The sequence below is a fragment of the Orcinus orca genome, chromosome 10 (assembly GCF_937001465.1).
Source record: "Orcinus orca chromosome 10, mOrcOrc1.1, whole genome shotgun sequence".
Classification (NCBI taxonomy): Eukaryota; Metazoa; Chordata; class Mammalia; order Artiodactyla; family Delphinidae; genus Orcinus; species Orcinus orca.
In genome coordinates this window covers 28,060,936-28,082,683 of record NC_064568.1, presented here as the reverse complement: position 1 = coordinate 28,082,683, position 21,748 = coordinate 28,060,936, and the positions used below count along the sequence as shown (strand labels likewise).

Below are 21,748 nucleotides of genomic sequence, written 5' to 3'. Positions count from 1 at the left end.
GTCCTGATTCAAATCCCACAGATTTCTCCATTTTATCACGCAATTTTTTTTTTTTTTTTTTTTGCGGTACGCGGGCCTCTCTCTGTCGTGGCCTCTCCCGTTGCGGAGCACAGGCTCCTGACGCGCAGGCTCAGCGGCCATGGCTCACGGGGTCAGCCGCTCCGAGGCATGTGGGATCTTCCCGGACCGGGGCACGAACCCGTGTCCCCTGCATCGGCAGGTGGACTCTCAACCACTGCGCCACCAGGGAAGCCCTATCACGCAATTTTTAATGAGGTAATCATACACGCAGGGGTCATAAGAACGTCTCTCAAAGCTCCCACTGACCAATGGACAACCCTTAAATACAACACTCCCAAGAAAACTGACCCTCTCCCAGCATTTATGGGGGAGTCAGGATTCCAACAAAACCAGGAAGGCCCAAATCCCAAAGCAAATAAACTCGACTCATTCCCCACCCTGGGGGAGGGTGTTCACCCCCGTTTTGCTAAAGATAGAGCGCCGGCCCTCCCAGGGAACTTCCTGGCTTTTATTAGTTCGTAATCCCAAATGTAACTTTTCAAAGATTTTTCTTTTGGACGTGTGGGTGTGAAAGTGCTTCCCTAATCACATCTTGCGGGAGGATCTGGAACATCTGTATATTATTTGAAAACCTTGCATCCGGTTCGGATGTTTGGGTGGGTGGGAGACCCTGCGTGGTGGGATGAAACAGCAGGGGCACGTTAAAAACAAGTCAAGATGGCTTTTAAACAGACGCAGAAAAATTAGGCAAAAATTACAAATGGCTAATCACCTTGGCTCAATTACACGTTTAATCAATAGCCCTCATCCCCCACTTTTAGCACGGCGTAAGGGGGAAAAATAGGGCGCTAAAGAAGTCTAAGCGATAAAGATCTTTCTCACCAAGAGCCTAGGGACAAAACTCATTACAGATAAGCCCAGTCCTCCATTTCCCCCGGACGCCTCTCCACGGTTGCTAAAGTGGTTGCCGCTCCCCGGGGTAGCTGCCAGGAAATCGGTCCTGCCCCGCGGCGCAGCTTTCACCCAGCCAGGGGTAAGAGGCGGACTTCCTGCACCCTCCCCACCAGCAGGCTGTGGTGCGGGAACCTTCCCTTCTCCCGTGGAGCGGCGAGTTGGGAAAACTCCGCCACTGATCTACCGTGGCGCGGGGAAATGGTGTGTGGGACTCGAAAGGGCTGGTTTTTGCAAGCCTAGGATAGATATTTCTCCCCTCCCCCACCTCTCCCTGGCCGGGAACAAGACCAAAGGAAGCCCAAGAAGAAAAAAAAAGAAAGAAAGAAATTAAACCCCAACGCGGAGCCCGAGTGCGAAGGCTGCTTGGCTTTGTTTCCAGGCGGGGGCATTCGCCGGGTTGGGGGCGCGAGCATGGAGTGAACAGGGGGCGGGCAGGAAGCGCCCCACCGCGGTGCTGCCAGGGCGAAGAAACCCAACATGAAACCTCCTTGCCCTGTAAAGGCAGCAGGCCGCCCCAACCTCTCCTCAAACCGGAGACTGGGGCCCCCCAAGTCTCGGATACGCGAGCAACGCAGAGGGGGCGGGGGAAACCTCGCCAAGCCCGCTCGCAGCGCGGCGTCTTTAAGAACTCGCAGGACGGGAATCTGGGAGAGACTCGCCGGTCCCAAAGGCAGTCGCTCTCCTCCTCCTCTCCGAGACCCGTCCAGAGCGGCCCCTAGCCCCGAAACTGCCCCAGACGACACTGCAGCACCCGGGGCTGTGGGCGGGGAGAACCGGGTTGTAAGACGCCTGCGAGCTGGGAGCCGAGTGCGGCTGCTTTAAGAGCACGGGGCGCGCGCACCCGCCGCCGACAGCCCGGCTGCGCGCCCCGGGTCGCGCGCCGCCGCCACCGCCGCCGCGCGCCCCTTGCTCGCTTGCTCGCCGGCTTTAAAGTCTCTGCCAGGATCCATGCTCACATGTTACTTCCTGTATGGAGGCATGGCTAGTTTCCAGCCCCGCGCTCCCCGATCCTCCCCAGCTCGCGCCAGAGCCACAACTTTCAGGAGCATGGACTGAAGGCGCCCTCGCCCCAGCGTCCCTCTGAGATCCTTTGTGTTTCCCTCGGTTTCCTCTGGCTGTTTCTATTTTGGGGGGCTCTTCGCTCCCCCCGCCTTTACCCGCCCCTTCCCCGCTCGCAAACATGCCTTCTTCCTTCCCCGGGCCCTGGAAGGAGCTGCCTGCCTGAAGCCCGGAGACGCAGCGCCGCGCTCAGCCCCGCCGCCGCCCGCCGGCTCTCGGGCTGCGCTGCCGACTCAAGTTGGGGATCCTCGGCTGCTCGCCGCCGCCGCCTGCGGTCCCTGCCTACCCCGGGCCCCAGGCATCACTGCCGCCCGCCGACTCCTCGCCCTGCCCGCTCGGCTCGCTCCTTTTTGAACGGAAAGCAGCCCTTCTCCGCCGAGGATCGTCCCCAGCGTGGCTCCGCGTTCTCGGTCACTTTTTGAGATTTTCCGGGGGGTGCTCGGCGGCTTCCCGCATTCCAGGGGGACTCGGTCCGCTGAGCGCGGGGGCCCAGTAGAGCGGACTAGCAAGGGAAGAGCCCGGGCTTAGCGAAGGCTTACACCGAGGCAAGAACTTATTCAACAAGTTTACCCCCCCTGCTTTCTTCTTTTCGATGTGCGTTTTCGGACATGCGGAGGTTACTGGAACCGTGTTGGTGGATTTTGTTCCTGAAAATCACCAGTTCCGTGCTCCATTATGTCGTGTGCTTCCCCGGTGAGTGCCGGCCGCCGAGGGGACGCGGCCCTGGGCAGCGCGCGCGGGGGATGCGGAGTTGCCGCCGGGGCATGGAGCTCGGGTGCCCGTCCCGGAGACCCCGGAGAGGGTGGAGGAGGGTCGACACCCGCGGAGGAGAGAGGGAGCCGCTCCGCTGGTTCTGGCGGCGTAATTAGGGAGGCTGGTGGTTGGGCACGGTGGAAGCAGGGGCTGGCCGGGGAGGGGGACAGGGGCCGCAGGAGTCTGTCTCTCGCTCGGGTTTAGGGGGCCCGGGGGAGTCGGAGTCAGGAGAAAAGACTCGTTCTGTTGACCCGCCACTGTTCGGGAGAGCTAGCGCTCTGGGACTGTTGGGGAGATTGGGGCCATGGGGAGTATGTCTCTGTGGGTTTGGGGGGCCCAGGGTGCGTCCCTCGCTCAGGCGAGGGTTGAAGGGGCTCAGAAGGGGGGGACTTGATTTGCTGCTCCCCGACTCTTTGGAGAGGCTGGTGTTCGGGGAATGGAAGCTGGAGGCTGGCCGTGGCGGACTGGGGATGTTGGAAGCAGCCTGCGTTCTGGTCTCGGGGGTCAGGGACGACCCTGGCTCGGGGCGGGGCCACGGGCTGAGCTTCGGTGCCGGCGCGATGGAGCCTTTCTGGGCGCGGGGGCCTGGGAGCGGTGGGAGGGCAGGGAGCAGGCGGTTTAGGGAGATTCGTGGCTCCCCCAGCCCGGGCCCGCGGCCCCTTTATCCCCCAACTCTGCTTGGCTGGGCTGCTCGGGTCTGGGCGCGGGGGGGCGGGCGGGTCGGCAACTGAATTGCTGTTCGTGCCGGGGCGGATTTTTTTCTGTCTCGCGCCTTGCCTACCTTCATCTTTACCCTTTTGCAGGCTGTTCGCGGCTGGCAGACCCAGACCCGCTCCTTTTTGGTCGGGTTAAGACAGGAAAAGTATTGGCTATTGATGAAGATAATAAATCACCGCACGTAGCGGTGTGCGGCTCGGCGACCCTCCACTTCCAGCCCTCCACCGGCCGACCCCCCCACCTCCTCTTTCCACTAGGGGAGGGCAGAAGCCAGCTGTCTCCCTCTTTCCTCTTGTAGCCTCCCCTTTCCCCCCAGGCTGCAGCCCTGAGCTCCCTTCGGTCTGTCCAGCCCCCTACCCCAGGTGGAGGCCTTGTCCTGTGCCCTTAGTCGGGGAAGGGGTGGGAAGAAGGGAGCGATTCGTTTTTCATCCTTTGCTCTCCTAAGGACAGGGAACACCCCCCCCCCACCCCCCGCTTTTCTGCCTTCTCATCCACCAGCACCTGGATATTCGGAGGAGGGTGTTATCCAGAAAAAAGGAACCTGCCTCCCGATGTTTCAGCTCCCCCTTGTCATAACCGCCTGTCCCCGGGTGGCCCGAGCGCACGGTTTTGGTGCACCGGCTCCCCCACCTCCGTCGTGCGCCCTGGATGAGGTCGCGGGCGCTCTTGCTGCCCTCGGGGACTGGCAGCGAGTTTCCCCTTTGCAGGCACGGGGGTGGCCTCGAGGGGCAGAGAAGCAAAGCACTGTTTTTTCTTCGGGCACCTCGCATTTCCCTTTGGGCATTCTCCTGTCCCCGGAACCGCACGGAACTCCGGCCACAGCCCAGAACCCCAGCTCGGATGCCGAGCGAGGACGTGCGTTCACACTCACCCGAGGCCTGGGGTTTGCTCACCAGGGTCCTGCCTCCACTGGGACCCGGGGGCGGTGTGGACGTTTACCCTTCAACATCCCCCCTGCTTCCCCAATGCTCAGTATTTGTGTTAATCATTGAGCTTCCTAGACTTTTTTCTGTGTCGTGGACTTGCCGTCTGAGTTGGGCTCAGGTGCACACTGGGGTTGAACTTCTTAAGGGTCACGTTTTAATGGGGGTGAGTGGGAGGCAGCAGGGGAGCAGCCTTGCGAAATACGGGGAATTTCTAATTCCACTTCTGGCCTTCTCCTTACACTTGGGTGTGCAGTCAGTGGGCCAAGCCGCGATTTCTTTTTTCTGATGTCTGAGGAAGCCTTGAAATCCAAAATGGGACCACCAGTGATGCCGCCTGCGTCGGGCTGGGACAGTTTTCGTCTTCCACATTTTCTGTGCGTGCTCACGCTACGAGGTAAATAGCCCATTCCGTGGTTCGGGAGCCGTAGGGTGTCGGAAAGGGAAGGGGCAGTAGTGCGAGGCGCGGGGAAGGAGGGCTGTGGTTTGGGAAAGTGCGCCCGGAGAGGGTACGGCAGCAGCCTTTGCAACCAAAGTTAAAATGTCAAGAGCTGTAGACGTCTGCTTTCCATTTTCCAAAACTGCTGCGACGCTGCTGGACCTCAGGGGGCGCCCCCGAGCCACTCGTCAGGCTCCCGCCACCTCCACCCGCCTAGGTGCCGTGGGGCCGCGGTGGGATGAGGCTGGGGCTGGAGGCTGGGCCGCTGCAGATGCGCCTGGGAGCGGAGAGGCGGCCTCAGCTCCACCCTGGTGCTCCTGGGCGGCTCTCAACCGGTGGGGACCCGAGTTCTCTTTGGGACGCCCCTTCTTGCCAGGCCTGACCTGAGAAGGCTTTACCTGCTTGACACGAGGGATAAAGATGATTCTGGTGTTGGATTAGGGTCCTCCTTGTGACATCTTCACCAAAAGCCCTTGTTGGTTATTTTGTTTGTTTCTTCTCAGAATTGTGCGAACTTTTCTGATACATTTGTTCTCAGCTCCTGTGAAAGATAGAGGGTAACTTTAATTTGGGAGGGTTTTGGAAACATTGCCCTGGGCTGAGTCTTTCCCCAGAGGATGGGAACCAGTGGCTTTTAGTCTCTCAACGGCAGTATGGCAGGTGTGGGACCCGTGTCGCCATTAATGTTTCAACTGATGTTTCCATTTTCCAGAGCACAAGTGTTATCAACATGATGTAGTGCATAGGACGTTGTTTTCTGACATCTAAAAAAAATACTCTATTATGGAAAAACTTACGAAAATGGAAAAATATAATGGGACCCTGTGAACCCCCTACTCAGCTGTAACAGTTACAACTCAATTTTCCCTCTTCCTTTACCCACCCCATCCTCCCCAACACCTCATTATTTTAAAGCAAATCTTACACACAGTTCATTTAAGCGTTTGGTGTATATATCTCCATTGAGAATTTAAGTGCCTCCAACAGCAAATAAATTATGTTATTTGGAAGGGTTAACATTTTACATTTTTAAGCTATTCAGCGGAAACTTAATTTTTTTTTTTTAATTGACTTCTCTTTCTGCCCTCAGAGTTGAAACCCTTCTCTTTGATTCTGATATGTTTTGTACAGTAATTACATTACATCTAGGAGGCTGATGTTGGAAACATTTCAGATGGGTAAGCTCTGCTGTGTACCTTGGATGTGTCAGAATCAGAGGATCCATGATTGATGTCCTGCGAATCTCCCTCTGAGCTGTCTCTTGGTGTATTTGCATGTACATGCTTTAGTCCTGGTGGACAGCCTCTATGGACTTATTAGAAAAATGCAAAAGTAACATTTGTAAGTCAGCAGTCTTACTCTTCAGGGATGGGGTGAGAAACCATGCCCCCCCGCCACAGCCCCTTCCCCGAAGTGTCTTATTTGAAAATGGAGGATCTTTATCCAGTCTTGAAACTTGGTTCCCTCTAATGCAGTCATGGAATAAAATTTTCGATGTTTCCTTCTAAACAGTGTTCATATTACAGAGTTGATGAAGAATATTAGTACAAATAGGCATGACAGGACCTTTTGGAAGTAGGGAAGTTGCTGTTGCCACAGGCAGAATGGCTATTGGAAAGGTTGGCTGAAATGAGAAAAAGAACTAAACAGTTGTGAAGCTCTGGGCATCTCCCCTTAATTATGGACCCGTTTTCACAGGATAAAAGATAACATTGTTTAAATGAGGCAGTATAGGGAATGCTGATGATTTAACACAGCAAAATAAAACAAAAACCCTTTCTGATGCATCTTTCTATTCTGAAAAACTCCCAAGTTACTGTAGTATAATCAGTTACATATCACTGCACTAATTGAAATGAACTTTCTTGCTTTTTATGAAAGAGCATTTAAAATGCCCCAGAACAATTATTATTATCCCCTTCTACTTCCTTACCCCTCCCTCATTTTCCTGGAAACTTCTTGACCAAAAGGACAGCCTGGACACATTAGCCATACCTAGGTGAGGAAAGCAATTAAGTGTTGCTGGTGCTTTGTTGCTTTACCTCTTTCCTTTTATGGTGAAAGTTTTTTTTTTTTTTTTAAATCTGAATATACCTTCAGCAATGTCATTCCTAAGCAGGTTAAAGTTGTAACATAGGTGTGCATTCTGAGTTGCAAGAATGAAGAAAAGTTGTGATTAACACTTTAATTCTAGGGCATATCTTTCATGTAGTCACATTTCATAAATCAGACTTTATGGGAGAAATTCAAAGCATCTGAAGTTATCTCAAAAGTGATAAAAGTGCTTGAATCCCCCAGTAAGCTCTTGGTGGGCTTTGGTTATAGGTTGACCATTATCAGGTGAGGGGTGGTAATGAGTGAAGCTGCGTTTTTGGCTGGCTGTGTAAAGAATAAAAGGTCTGTGTATCTAACAATATAAAGGAAGCCAAGGAGATGTGCCCTGCCTCCACATTTAGTTCTCCGTCTGAGCTTGATCTGGGCAAAGCTGGTAGCTACTGAGGGAGGGGCTCAGGAAAGTGAGAATGTTCTTCTGAGAATAGCCTGCCCCCAACAGGCGGTGAGAGCTGCTTGTGGAATTCCCTGGGCCGTTGCTGAATTTGAACCAGAATGAGGTTACCTTGGTACGCATTAGGCCCTCAGTAAGTATTCCCAAATGATTAAACGATCCCATACCTTTGTTTGCCTGTCTGAGAAATGGAAGTGACCATCTTGCTTGTAAAAGACCCAATTCCAGAACTATGGCAGTGTTGTGTGCACTCACAAGAGCAAATGCCCAACTGTAAAAAAAGTTCTCTGTTAATGACTTTGCTTTGACTTTTTTTTTTTTTTTCTCGGTACGCGGGCCTCTCACTGTTGTGGCCTCTCCCGTTGCAGAGCACAGGCTCCGGATGCGCAGGCTCAGCGGCCATGGCTCACGGGCCCAGCCGCTCCGCGGCACGCGGGATCCTCCCAGACCGGGACACGAACCCGTGTCCCCTGCATCGGCAGGCGGGCTCTCAAACCACTGCGCCACCAGGGAAGCCTCTGACTTTTTATTTTTTATTTGTTTACGTGGAGTTCTAACCAAAAAAATCACTCCAAAAATGATGCATGTTTTTAAATACCATTTACCTCTCCTTGCTTTTTTCCTACAATTCCTTTTTGTCTCAAATTTTCAAGACAAAGAAATTGTTAATGTCTCTTAAAAAAAAAAGATTGGAAGTAATGTAGGTGAATTTCATTTTCAGAAAAGCCTGTGATGATTGAAATATATAACAGATAATTTTGTGGTTTTTTCCTGTTATGAGAAGGACTGTGAGGTTTATCAGTGATGGCTGTGCAAGATCGCTTGAGGTAGCTAGAGGGCTTCATGAGCAGTTGCCTCCTTCTATAGGGACACCTATAATTGGAGGGGCCATTTCATCTGGTATGACTTGTAGCAAAATGTTTGGTGTTTTGACAGAAAAAATATATGATCTTTGTGAGTTGGCTTGCCAGGCCTATGCAGTCTTAAAATTTTTATGACTACAGCACTTGATATGATGATTAAAAAAAAAAAACCATTGTAAAAAGTGCTCTTAGGGCTGGGTCGGGGAATGTCAGTCAGCTAACCAGGTTCCAGGTGTGCCCGGTTTCTCTTTTCGGAGCCCCCTTAACTGAATTGGGTGGTGTTCCTGCTGCTTTTGGGGTGGAGGATGGAAGGCAACTTCTCCACTGAAGGAGAATCACTGTACTATTTTATCTGCATATGAAAAGGAGAGATCTTTTAGGAGCCTAGAACTTGTTAATACTTTTTATTTCCTTTCTGAGTCAGGTAGCTGTGGGAAGTTGTTTAAAATATATCGGAATATCATCTCGAGCCAATCGGCCTCTGCCATTACTAGCTGTGCTGCTTTAGACAAGTTACTTAACTTCTCTGTGCCTCACTTTTTTGCCCTCTCTTTCTCTGCAAAATGGCATAGTGATAGGACCCTGACTCCTAAGGTCTTTGTGAGGCTTGAATGAGAATGCATGCTAAAGGACTTAGCACAGTGCGTGGTAAATAGTAAGTGCTCAATAAATTAACCATTTCTTGTGTGTGTTAAAGAGATTTGGGTAGGAGTATAGAGAAAGAAGAAAATTGAACTGAAAAAGACAATTATATGTAAAAACAAAAACATTTTGAAAAAATTTGTATAAACTTGCATGATGATTTTTGTGCCTGGATTTGCTCTTGAGGGCGAGGGAGGCTGGCATGAGGGCATCCCATGTATAATTAGTAAAATGGTTACATTTTGAGGTTTAAAGAAATGAGAAAGCCTCCATGAAGTCTGAGATAACCTCCTTGCTCACATCGCAAAGGAGGCTCTTCTTTCCCTGCTTAAAAAGCGATAAATGTTTTCTGCAGGCTTAAAATGTACCATGCAAGATCCCTGTGTGGTGTTATCCTCTGTAGAAAGAGCTGCTTGGTCCTGCACCCTGGAATGTCCATCCCCCTTGTAAGGCCTACTGTGCTGTGTGGTAACCAAGGAGAATGGATCTACCTTTGACTGTCATTTCTGGGTTTTAATTGTGTGCCACTAATGGGAAGCAAACAGTAGTCTTTGGGTGTTGCTTTTATTTTGTACTTGTGTGACACTTGAACACACGTATGCCCTTGTCTCCATGTCTTCATGGATTCAGACCTGCAGAGTATGCAAGAGAGAACCACACACTGTGCATGCAAAGCTCCTGCCCTCTAATCAGTTTTTTTGCAGACTGAAATCAGCATGATGGTTTTTTGACCAAACAACAAAATATGATTTTAAACTACTCGACTTAGCTATTTTGGGGATGTAGCAAAGTGACACAGTTGGCTGCCGAAATCTAGCAACTAAAAAAGAAGCAATGAAAGCATAGTTCATGGAATATGTAACACTTCCATGTAAGAAAATAGGACAACTGCTCTTATTTTTGGGTCTGTGATACTATTTTCTTAACAAGGAGAGGGAAGCAGGTTGTCAGTTGATACTGCAGTGGGTATACTTTTGAGGAATTCATATGAGGTATTAGATGAATCCAAGAGGTGTTTGAATTCTGACACCACTGCAGCCACATGAATTCCACAGTGCACTTAAATCGGATAAACTCATCAGTTCGGAATAATTTGGGTAGGAGACACAGCCATTAGCCATTTACCAGACATAAAAGCATAGTCCAGATTAGTGAGGAAATGTCATTGACTTTTCAAGAGTCAAGTTAGTCACGAATCATCAGTAGGATTCATTTACAACGCGATGGTTATTTATAAAAAGTGAGTTCTGTTCGTTTTTTAAAATATATCATTTTTCCTGAAGTGTTTGAATTCAGTGAGTGTGGAGGTTAAGAGCCATAGTCTTGGCCTTGGCTGTGTCACTGGGTAGCTGTCATGTCACTATGTCACCGGGCAAATTCCTCAACATCCTGTGGAAGTGGAGTTGGGTGGTAGTGGGGGTCTGGGAGACCTCAGAGGTCCAGGATGAAATTCTTGATCTGTTGTAGCAGTGTTATGTTGAGCAAATGGGCCTCATTTTTTGAATCTCTAAAATGGGAACAATGGTTATAACAGCCCATACTCACCAAGCACTTGCCATGATCTAGCTGCTGTGTCTGAGCTTCTTATATGCCTTTAATCCTCTCTGGAAGAAACCGTGAGTATCCTTACTTTAGGATGAGGATGAGGAAACTAAACCCAAAAGGAGGTTGTCACTTGTTCAAGGTCACCTTTGTTGGGGGGGGGTACGTAAAATATGTCTCTCTAGTTGTCTCTTAGAATTATTTTGAGTCAGGGACTTCCCTGGTGGTGCAGTGGTTAAGAATCTGCCTGCCAGTGCGGGGGACACAGGTTCGATCCCTGGTCTGGGAAGATCCCACATTCCGAGGAGCAGCTAAGTCCGTGCACCACAACTACTGAGCCTGCGCTCTAGAGCCTGCGAGCCACAACTACTCTGAGCCCGCGTGCCTAGAGCCGGTGCTCCGCAACAAGAGAAGCCACCGCAGTGAGAAGCCCGTGCACCGCAACAAAGAGTAGTCCCCGCTCGCCGGGAAAGCCCGCGCGAAGCAAGGAAGACCCAACGCATACAAACATAAATAAATAAATGAATGAATGAAAGGAAAAAAAAAATTTCGAGTCAGAACGGTTGCTGTTCATTTGGAAGATGTTTTTCCTAATTGCACAGGAAGGCCCAGACAGACCCAGCCGTTTGTATTTGACACTGCTATTCCCGTATAAGCAAGTACCATAAACACTGGGTGAAATAAAGGTGTTTTCCTGTATTTGCTACAATTAAGTAAGGAAGTAAGGCAATTACTACAGGATTTTATTTGGTTACATTGAAGAGATGACCTTTCTGCCAATTACTTTAGCTTCTGAATAAGCTGATAATAACTGAATAGAGTGAGTTTGCTGGTGGTGAGTTTTTCTGAATCCTCTTCAAAAAGATCTAAATTGATTTAGTTTATAATTTGAGAACTTTCGTTTGGGGCGTTGAATATGATGGTTATGTTATAATAATGGGGTATTATTATCATCCCATGTATCATTTGAGTGTGGCCTGCAGGCTCTGAATTACGACTTCAGGAAAATGTCTAAGAGAGTTGTGCTTGGCACGAGATGGTTTTGGGTTTTGGATTTTTTCTCTGGAGTTTAGAACTAGCTGTGGAAGCCCGCCAAGCCAGCTGTGGGATCGGGGCAAGACCCTCAGTTTCTTTGGGGTTGTCTTCCTCACCCTTAACTAAATGGCTTCTAAAATTCTTCTGGAAGTTTTAGGGATTGTTGATTACACACTGGGTGGTTTGGGAGGTTGTGGCCTTTCTGCAATACACAACTCAGATTCCCAGTCCGTATTATAATGTGATTTGTGAGGGGTCCTTCCGGTTAGCTTTACTCTGAGAGTTTGCTTTTTAAGGTGTTAAGAACCCTTTGATTATTTCTCAAACCCTGATGCACAATATCCCGGGCGAGTTAGCAAACAAGGTAGTGATTGGATCTTGGTTAATGAAATGCCTGTAAGCTATATATTTTTTTAAAACAGGAAACCTGATTTCTCCTGGAGTCCAGGTTAAAAAGAAGGAAAAAAGGAAGTTTGCTCATGCCAATGAAGTTATGCCTGGATTTTAAAACTATTGAATGTGATTTAGGATTGGGATGGTGGTAGCAGGATTCTTTGTCTAAAAAGAGATCCCCAAGGTAGTTCCTGAGCTTACCCTGGAAAAGAGGAATGGAGAAAGGACAGTCATTCGGGTTATTTGGATCTCTGCAGGGCACCTCTGGCCAGCACGTGCTCTGTTTGACCATACTGTGTTGAAAAACAGTTGAATTAAAAAAGCGGGGCATTTCTCATTCATGTCATCCACAAGTGTATCCTGAATGCCTGCAGCGAGCCAGGCCCTGGGGAGACAGTGGTGACCAAAACGGATGGAGACTCCTGCCCTCATGGGGGCTTCTCATAAAAGTCTGGGCAACTCCTGGAAAATTGGAAGGTATAGCAACGTAGGGCGTGTGTCTTGCTGGGCAACAACAGTAAGCTGGAATTAAATAGTGGGCGCCCCTTGCGATGGGGCCCTAACCTGGGCTGCAGTGGTTATTTACAATTCTCAGCTGATCTCTGGAGGTGTTTGCCACCTGCATAGGTGATTTCTAGATTTCTACCTGAGGGACAGTTTTTTTTTTTCCTTTCTCTTTTTCTTTTTTTTGCTGTTGTTTGGGGTTTTGAGTGCCTGGATTGCTTGTGTGTATATGTGTATGTGTGCGCGTGTGCTAGCGCAACCAAGTGCATCACTGGCTGGTGAACTGGCGCCCTTCCTATGGGTCTGAAGTTCACCTCTCCTGTTGTGTTGTTTTTTTGGCTCTGCACATAGCCTGCTGCTTGGATACTTCATAATAATGTGGCAGGTTTACTGCTGATCTAAATTGCTGTTGGCTTGTTCAGTTTTAAAAAGTTTCTCATTTAAGAACTAGTGCCCTTGGTCACTTTCTTGTCACCAGACTCCCCAAGAAGAGCATGATATGGGGGGTAAGAGACAGAAGGCCAGTGACCAATACAGTAGAATCTAGTAAATTAATATTGGACATGTCACCTTGGTGGGTCCCTTGCCAAAGAGCTTAATTTTTTCATATAATCTCCCTGGTCTAATAATTTTTCGCATGTGACACATGTATGGATTTCTAATCTGTGTTGGAAATATCACGTATCTTAATTCATCCAACAACAACATAGAAAAACCTGAACTTTGGATGGAGTAGAGTGTCCAGCTTTTGGTATGGGCATTTGGAAGATTTGAGGAGGCAAGCCCTTCACCCTAATTCCAGCACGTGTTCTTTAAGTAGTCATTATAATATACGGTACATCTGTGTGAATCGTTCGTGTATGACTCAGAGCCTAATTAGGCTCCATGCCCTTTGAGGGCAAGACCTCAGTCCTTCCACCTGCTGAATCCTCAGTATCTAGGTGGTGGTAGTCATTTTTGAGCACTGAGAGAATGAGCAGCTAATGCTCTCTAGAACACTTACAGGACATTTCCAAGACAGTAATAATATCATTGTATGTGTTTTCCAGAAATGTCACATTGCATCCTCTTAAGAGACATGATATCCAAGGTCAACATCTTTCTTAAGAGAATTCAGAGTTTATATATATTGTCATGGTGTTTGAAGTCCATCTTTAAAAACGGAGAAGCTAAATTTGTACTTTGTATTACTGGTCACCAGGGTATCTATTGCTGAAAATGATATATTCTAATTAGGGGTCAGATGTCTCATGGGGCAGCAGGGTTAGGTTTTGATGGTCACAAACCTTTTTTTCTCTCTTGTGCAATAATTTAGGCTAAATTCTGTGAATCTGGTGTTCATTTGCATCAGAAATGACCTTGGCTGTAGGGTCATCCAGGAGAAGTAGGCGGTCTCACTTCTGCTTTGGTTGTCCTGGTGACAGCGACACCAGGTAGGTAGAGGGCAGCAGAACTTGCCTGAGCTGACTGTAGAGCGTGAAGATGAATGTTGATCTGTTGCCTGGTAATGGCTTTGGGCAGGTTGGTCTAGGAGAAGGGCTTGCCTGAACTGACCATTTGGGCTTGCTTGACAGGTATCGGTTCGACCATGTTGTCTAATGCCCTTGGTTAAACAGGTGTTAGCTGTGCATCATGTCAGTCCAAATGTGCTTAGGCATAAGTTAAGTTTTCTAGCACACATCGCTACTCAGTGCCTGCCCTCTTTTATTCGTCTCCCAGCCAGTTATTTTCCCTTCCAAAACTAGTCATTTTCTCTGCTTACGTGTGTGCAGAGGCCACGTGTGGAGGGTGCGGAAAATCACTTGACAGTTTTAGGCATCAGCCCCTTATTTTCTCAATTGGTCAATTTGCACAGAAACTGCTGAAATTATTTTATGTGATAGAGGGTGGGTGACTCTGGCATTAGAGTTCTTTCTGGACCTTTTTAGGATGTGCTTTTTAAAAGAAAAACGTCTCAGTTACTGCAGTGTATTAACTGATGTGACAGACCTGCTGGTTCCTGAGGTTTGTGTCTTCACTTGAGATGCTGAGTCGAGGGAAAATTGATTTCTGGAGAAGCTGGGGGAACTGTAAGCACTCTGACCAGATAAACAAAGCAGTCTGTGGAAATAACTCTCAGATGCCTAGGGACCTTTAACAGGGTTTTGAGGAAATGAGACTTAAGATGGGTGGATTCAGATGAAAGAGGCCAGTGGCAAATGCATGTTTTTGGAATTGCACAGATCTGTCAGTCAAGTTAACTGGCTCAAGTTAGTGAATCTGAGCTTTGTCCTGTACTAACTTGGGTCTGTACCTACTTGACTGTTTTTCTCATCCGTAGAATGGGAGTTTCAATATCCCAGAGTCCTTGCGAACGTGGAATGAGATCCTGTGTGCAAAGCACCAGGAAAGCGTTAGGCGCATAGGACGGTATAAATGGTACCTGTTTTTAATAGCTGTTGCTTAAGATTTATGAAAGAAGTGCTTGCATAACTACGCCCTCAGTTAACACCATGCAACCCTAAGAAAAGGTGGGAGGGCTGGAACTCGGGGGAGAGCAACGATCCCACAGTTAATGAAGTAGTGGGATCAGAATTTGAATTTGGCTTTCTGGATGATATCATGTTCCTTCTCTGCTGGCAGAGTAGGTGGTGGATGAATTAAGGCACACGTGACCACTCAGGAACATTGTCTGTTGACGGAGATGTATTAAAAGGTCTCTTAGGTTTTAATTTTCCCTAAATACCCACTGCCTGAAGAAACAGCCTTAGGTTACCCTTGGTATTCTCATTACTGAAATTATCTGTGTGGGTAAGATGTACATGCCTTGCTGTATCTCTCTGTTAATGTGGGACCCTTCACATGCTCTGCATACGTGCAGATAGAAACATTCAGTGACAGTCTGTAGCATGTGTGTTTGTATTCTTCTTGCCCCTGTGTTTTTTTGCAGTTTTTCTACACAGGGATTGCAATTGACACATGAGGCCCTTCATCTTTACCCATAGCCATGGCAGACATTGCTAGTTGATCACAGAACTCTTTCCTGCTAAGGCCTGCCCGAACTGGGGTTTAGAATCCTTTGTAAGAGTTGGCCTGGGAGAGGACTTTTATGCCATCCCTGTGCTATACTGAGACATGTCAGTCAACCTGTGAAAATAGCGTTTGGACAGGCATATCCAAGGGGCTTTTATATCCTTGCAAATAGGTTTGCTGCTATACAGGCAATTTTTAAGCCATACAGCTATTTTGAAATTGACCTGAAACAGCAGGTATCAATAGCAAGTACCTGTGCAAAGGCTTCCTGATCCATGAAATTGATTTGGGCTCATACTTGACTCACATTCATTTATTCAGGAGGAAAAATGTCCAGTCTCTTGATGGTGGTTACATCGTGTTCTAATGGGTAAGCTTTACTAATGGAGGTTTAGGGATCTAAACTTAGTTGCTTATTTTTTCATTTCTTCAAAGCCCAGAGGTTTTGCATCAGATGATGGCTCTTTCAGGACTGTTTATATTCCAAAGTGACACCTTTTTGAATTCCTAGCTATTTAAGTAAGTGTTACATATGGCCTTGGTAAACAACAGTTTTCAAAACTGTGACTGACTAAATGGGCCCTTTCCCCCTGTTGTTTATACCTGGTAAAGTATCTTGTGTTTACTCTGAATACATTCGTTGTTACCTTTAGGGTAGCTTGTTTCTCAAAATTTGAGCGGTCCTCTGATCAGTATTATGTTTGATAAGGAAATTGGAGAGCAGGGATGAAAGGCAAAAGAAATTCTTTCGTGAAGCTGACATCAGATAAATTTGTGGTGTTGGTAATATACCAAGTACTTGGATGACATCAAGTGAGCCCATATTTGTTTCCTGGGTGTGGATTTCCCCCCTAAAAGTCCCTTCTAATGTTGGGCCTTAGCTAATTTACTGTGAAATATCTGTAGAGCTGTGCTGTCCAGTATGGGAGCCCCCAGCCACATGTGGCCATTGAGCGCTTGACATGTGACTTGTCCAAATTGAGATGTGTTTTCAGTGTAAAATACACACTGGATTTCCAGGACATATGGAACAAGTATGTAAAATATCTCATTAAAATTTTACATTGTCTACTGAAATGATGTTTTAGATATATAGGGTTAAGTGGACTCTATTAAGAGTAATATCACCTGTTTCTTTTTACTGTTTCATGTGACTGTCATAACATTTAAAGTTATATATGTGGCTCCCATTCGTGGCTTGCACTGTATTTTTATTGGATAGCGTCTGTTTGGGGGCTCCTTCAGACCTTACCTGACCTTTCACAAGAACATTTCATAACTGCAGTCCCCTGTGTGACAGCGATCACATTTTCCATCCCAGCCCCTTGAAAACACAGGACCAGGAGAGACCGTTGTCATTGATGGAGAGAGTTGCCTTCTGGGAGACACTGGCCCTAGGAAGCACTGGAGTCTGGGTGATATCAGGATAGAGATCTGTGGCTTTGTTTGCCCGTCTGTGAAACGGGATAACAGTCCCCGCTCCACGAATTTGTTGAAGGAGTAAATGAGGTAAGTCATGGAAGGCGTTTGGCACAGGCCTGGCAAATAGGAAGCACTTGAAAATAATAACCATTATTGTTTTAGCTCGTGAGTGGGCATTTAGCCGAGCTCCTGGCTTTGATTTCTCCCCATTCTGGTTCCAGTTGGTCATGCCTTGTGGGACCTGTGGAGTGTTGCAAACAGGCCTGCATGCTTTTAAGACACCAGCCTCTGCCGCCTAGGAAATCCAGGACTGCGTAGAATACCTTGAGCATTCTGATTGCTCTCTTGCTCAGCAATTCGAAAAGCAGCGGGGACCTTAGAGATCTTCGGAGATTGCCAGTGGCCTGCAGAAATGCCCTGACAAGACTGCTAATGGGCCGTAGCGCCCATGCCCTCCTGCCAGGTGGAAGAGGCCATAGAATCTTTCCTCACACAGTCTCCCAGGCCCGTGTACTTACGCTCCTGGGTATTTGGTTTTATTGCGGCCCAGGTTCCTGTTTCTGGCCAGTCTCATACCAGATCCAAGCACTGCACTCTGGGTTATTACCAGGAAGTTGTCCAAGCTTTGCCACAGCTGTGGATTTGTTGAGATGGGTCGGGGGCTTGTCTCTGCGTTAGTATAGTAGAGACACATCCAAAACGTCTCTAGAGGACGTTTGATTCCTTCCTACAACAGAATGTTAAACTGAACGGCTCTTCCAAGTAGAGTAGATATTCTGTACTTGCCAACCTGCTGCTGAATTTGGACGTGGAAAATAGGGGGAATGTGAGAGACATAACACACTTCTATCAGGAAGCTCAGGTCCGCCTACAGGGGTTTCTAGCCAGGGTCCTGTGTGTCAGTGCACATCTGCAGGCCAAGAACTTGGGCGAGGGTGGCCGCTGCTGGGGAGGGAAGCAGCGAGTTGGCTGGGAAAATCCATCCCTGTTTAATTGTTCTTCAGGTTCTGGATGGGGCTGCTTCCTTCCCAGGGAACGATTGGCGGGGTGAACACATACCCTTTGTTTGGTGCAGCTGATAAGAATCTGGGTTTCAGTTTTAAGTTCTTTTATGAGGGATAAACAAGGATGTTGAAGTCTTGAAGTTAGGGTGTTGAAGGAGTGTCAGTGGGTCCTCAGGCCCCGCCCTGAGCCTGCCTTGGAAACCCAGGGGAGGGGTGGTGAGAGCAGCTGTGTGTGCCCACGTGGGAAGGGGAAGAAAAGGAGCTCCCTGAGGACTTTCTCATTCTCTTCGGCAGAGCCAGATTCCAGAGTGACTCTTAAAGGAAAATAGTCCTCCAGACCTTTCTGTCCACACAGAGTTTTAGTATTTCTCTTGAGTTACCAAGGCAAATCCCTTTTTAGGGATGGTGTGATCGCCTGTGTCTGCTGCTACTGACAGCTGCCCCCCTCCATGTCCTTTCACGAGGTCTGGGAACTTTATTCCTTGGTAGTGTTTCCTGCTCCAAGCCCTGATTTCTACAGGGCTTGTTCACAGACGAACACCTCTGTGCCCAGCCAGTCTGGCAGGGAAGAGGGAGGGTGTCTGGAAATTCTGCTGTTACTCCTTCTGCAGGTGTGTCGCACTGTGGCTTGGCCACTGACGGAGCACCTGCTATAAGTGTGGTGGGCCTCTTGCTAGGGGCTGGACACACCTTATCTGAAATTCATCCTTGTGCTTCCCAGGTGAGCACGTGGAAGTTTTGCTTAATTAAGCAACTTACCCAGCATCAGATACTTTTGAAAGTGGTGGACCCAGACTTCTGACTCCAAAGCCATCCATCTTTTACCTAACAACATGGTACTTCTATTCATACATGGATGAATGTGCCGGCTTGGCACATCTTGTGAATTGCACTTACTGGATTGAACTCTGGGTACTTTAGACTGATAGCTGGGTTCTGAAAAGGGGAAAGTCCAGGTGATTGAAGATTGAAGGCCAAGTTGGACAGATGTCTAAATTCTTTCATACTTGGCCACTGTACGGGATCAAGGCTTTGTATGTGTTCTGACATAAGGTTGATGAAACGCTCGAGTGCATTTTAAACTCAGTAAATGATACGTGTGTTAACAGCAGTAAGGGAAAAAAAGCCTTACTGGGTAAGTGTATTTTCTTCCTGTGGTCAAGAATAAAGTAAAGGGAGTTAAAAGATTATTATTTTCTTTTGGCTGCAGAAACCTTTCGGGAACTCTTGGTAAGTTACCTTGGGTAACAGGATATAATTATACCTTTCGTCTGTAGAGGGCATGTTTGCAAGGTAGTGTGTGATTTGTACTGGTTTCTGGAGGTTTCCGAGTAGTTACAGGGAAGTAATGTCTTTGACGGAGGGAAAATATTTGTGCTTCCTTCATTGCTGTCTTAGCCCCGGAGCCGGGCAAACCCACGTTCTCGCACTCTGATTTCTCCAAGGCTTCGGGCTTGGTCTGCTCACGTGTTTTTGTCCATGATATTTTGGGCACTGTCTATAGCCAAGGAAGCCATCATGTAGTCGGGGAGGAATTCTTAACTTTTCCTTCTTGGTGGTGGGTACACTGGAAGGCGGAATAGGCGGACACTGTGAATAATGAACTCGTCTCACTGAGTTCTCTGCCAGTTCTGTCCTAAAGGAGCTGTTATAAATCTGGAGTCGTCAGTTCCCCAGAGAAAGTCGCCAAGGTTTGTTTTCCTTCTTTCTTTCTTGGCACACCTGTTAATTAGTTCCAGACACTAGCTAATCAGACGGCAAGCATGAAAGCTCAGGGGTGAGAAGGAAGGTCACATCAGCTTTGTCTCTATACAACCAAAGCCCTTGATTTAATAGAAAGGGTTTGCAGCCTCCTTTTTCCTCTGCTCCCTGATTCTGTGTTTGAGTCATTTCTGAGTGCAGGCTGCGCACAGCTGTGGGGCTTTTTGTCGGCTGTGATGTGAGACTTGTGCTTAGCAGTTTGGGAGCATGTGGCCACAAGAATGTGAGAGAGCAGTGAAGAATGCAAAGAGTAAACGAGAGCACCCAGAATTGCTTCTTTATTTTGGTGGTTGCTATATCCTTATCTTTTTGACCGGGAATGCTGAATATATAATATATTCATGTATATTACAGTATGTCAATGATAAGAATGACAAGGGTAGCAATAGGATTGGGCAAAGTGGTAAGTTTTTTTTAATGCATTATTTCTCATCACCCTGGAATGACTCTGAGATAGTTACTCCTTCTCTAGTGGGGCAGAGAGACAGTAAGAGATTGAACCGTTTGGCCAAGACAGCGAACACAGCTAGGGAGTAGCCTAATTTGAACCCAGGGAGCCTTTGCTAATGTTTGACAAGAATGGGATCAGTGTTGAATTTAACCATGTCTTGGGTGAAACCATTGACTTTTGGACTTTACTTTTCCGGTCCATAGATACAGAAATGAAGGCCTGAGCTGTCCAGTGGGACGTTATGTTTTTTTTTAAACTTCAAAAGGTATCCTCGGGCTTCCCTGGTGGCACAGTGGTTGAGAGTACGCCTGCCGATGCAGGGGACATGGGTTCGTGCCCCGGTCCGGGAAGATCCCACATGCCGCGGAGCGGCTGCGCCCGTGAGCCATGGCCGCTGAGCCTGTGCGTCCGGAGCCTGTGCTCCGCAAAGGGAGAGGCCGCAACAGTGAGAGGCCCGCGTACCGCAAAAAAAAAAAAAAAAAAAAATGTATCCTCTTGCATGTTATTGCAAGGCAAGTCATGGGTTCAAGTCAAATATTAGTGGAAACTTTACACGTATAGCACTTTGCTTGGTGTTATGCAGTTTCTAAAAATGTGTGCAAATTGGGGAAATAAAATGAAGGCCCCCAAAACCATATAATAAAATGCTGAAATACTGATTCAGTCCCTTAGTGTTCAGGAGCAATAGACTAAGGGGAAGGGTACCTTCCTGAGAGTAGGTGTTCTATAAACCTTTGAAAGCCTGGCTCATATCTTATACGTGCCCAGGGAACTAGTGAGCAGAGGCAGTAGTGAACGGGTGAAGATGGTTTACCATGGGCAAAGCCATGCAGTTCTGGGGCTTGGACCCATGTCCGCCTTGTATCTTAGCTGCTTCCTTATGGCATAAAGCCATTAGTGACTGTCGGCTTACAGGTGGACACTGCTGAGATTTGAGAGGCTCCCCGTGTTGGAGACATTGGCCCTTGAATGCCAGGCAGAGGCATTTGGGTTTGATTTTGTTGTCTGGAGACCGTAAAATAGCACAGGGAAAGGCTGAATGACTTTCTCATGGTGGTCTTGTATACTGAGTCTGTAGTGTCTTCTTGCTTTGTCATGGACTAGCTTTGTGTCTTTGGCTCATCTGTGAGGTGGAATAACGATTGCTATCTCATAGAGTTGATGTCAAAATTAAATGAGGATATAATTAAGGCTCTGGTCCCTAGCAAGCACATGGCTGTTGTTATTATTATTCTGCTCTTGTTTTTGCCTGCCCAGCATCTCTTTATACCATTTTTTTTTTTTCCCTACTCGTTGGGTATTGATCCCTCCTCCATGGTCTTGATGGGACCTTCTGCTAATCAACAGGCTCTGTCTACCCCTACTTGAGGTCCAAAACCCAGGCTGGGCCAGTCGTACCTTCTCTCCCTGGAATTGGAGGCTTGAGGCAAGTGACATGAAGACATCTCTCTCAGTTCCTGCTGCCTGAATCCCCCGAGCTGCTCTGATCCTTCCCTTTCAGAAGCTGGATTCTTTGGTGGTTGATTGGATTCTCTGAGATGTCCAGGATCCTTTCAATACATTCTTTTTCTGCTTATGTTAACCAAGGGTTGATACGGGTCATTTTCAATCAAAGGGCACCAGCATTAGCTGGAAGTACATCAAAGGGAAGGTAACTAGGTGTATCGAGAAGGACAGGGACCGTCTCCCCTGCCTGCCAAAAATAGTCCTTTCATAATGGTTTCATTCCTCCGTTTGGTTTTTCGAG

The 21,748-nt window shown here is 47.9% G+C and overlaps 1 protein-coding gene across 3 annotated transcripts in view; it reads left to right on the top strand.

Moving 5' to 3' along the window:
• Nucleotides 1-1,810: 1,810 nt before the first annotated feature.
• The window catches only part of PTPRG (protein tyrosine phosphatase receptor type G), a 731,646-nt gene continuing 711,708 nt past the window's right edge, over nt 1,811-21,748 (top strand). The window contains exon 1 of one of the 3 annotated variants that reach the window (XM_033424736.2): nt 1,811-2,727. In XM_033424736.2, coding sequence (XP_033280627.1) covers nt 2,643-2,727 — 85 coding nt within the window. In that variant the 5' untranslated portion in view covers nt 1,811-2,642. The remainder of the gene's footprint in view (nt 2,728-21,748) is intronic. The other 2 variants (XM_004267970.3, XM_004267971.3) reach the window with 2 other exon arrangements.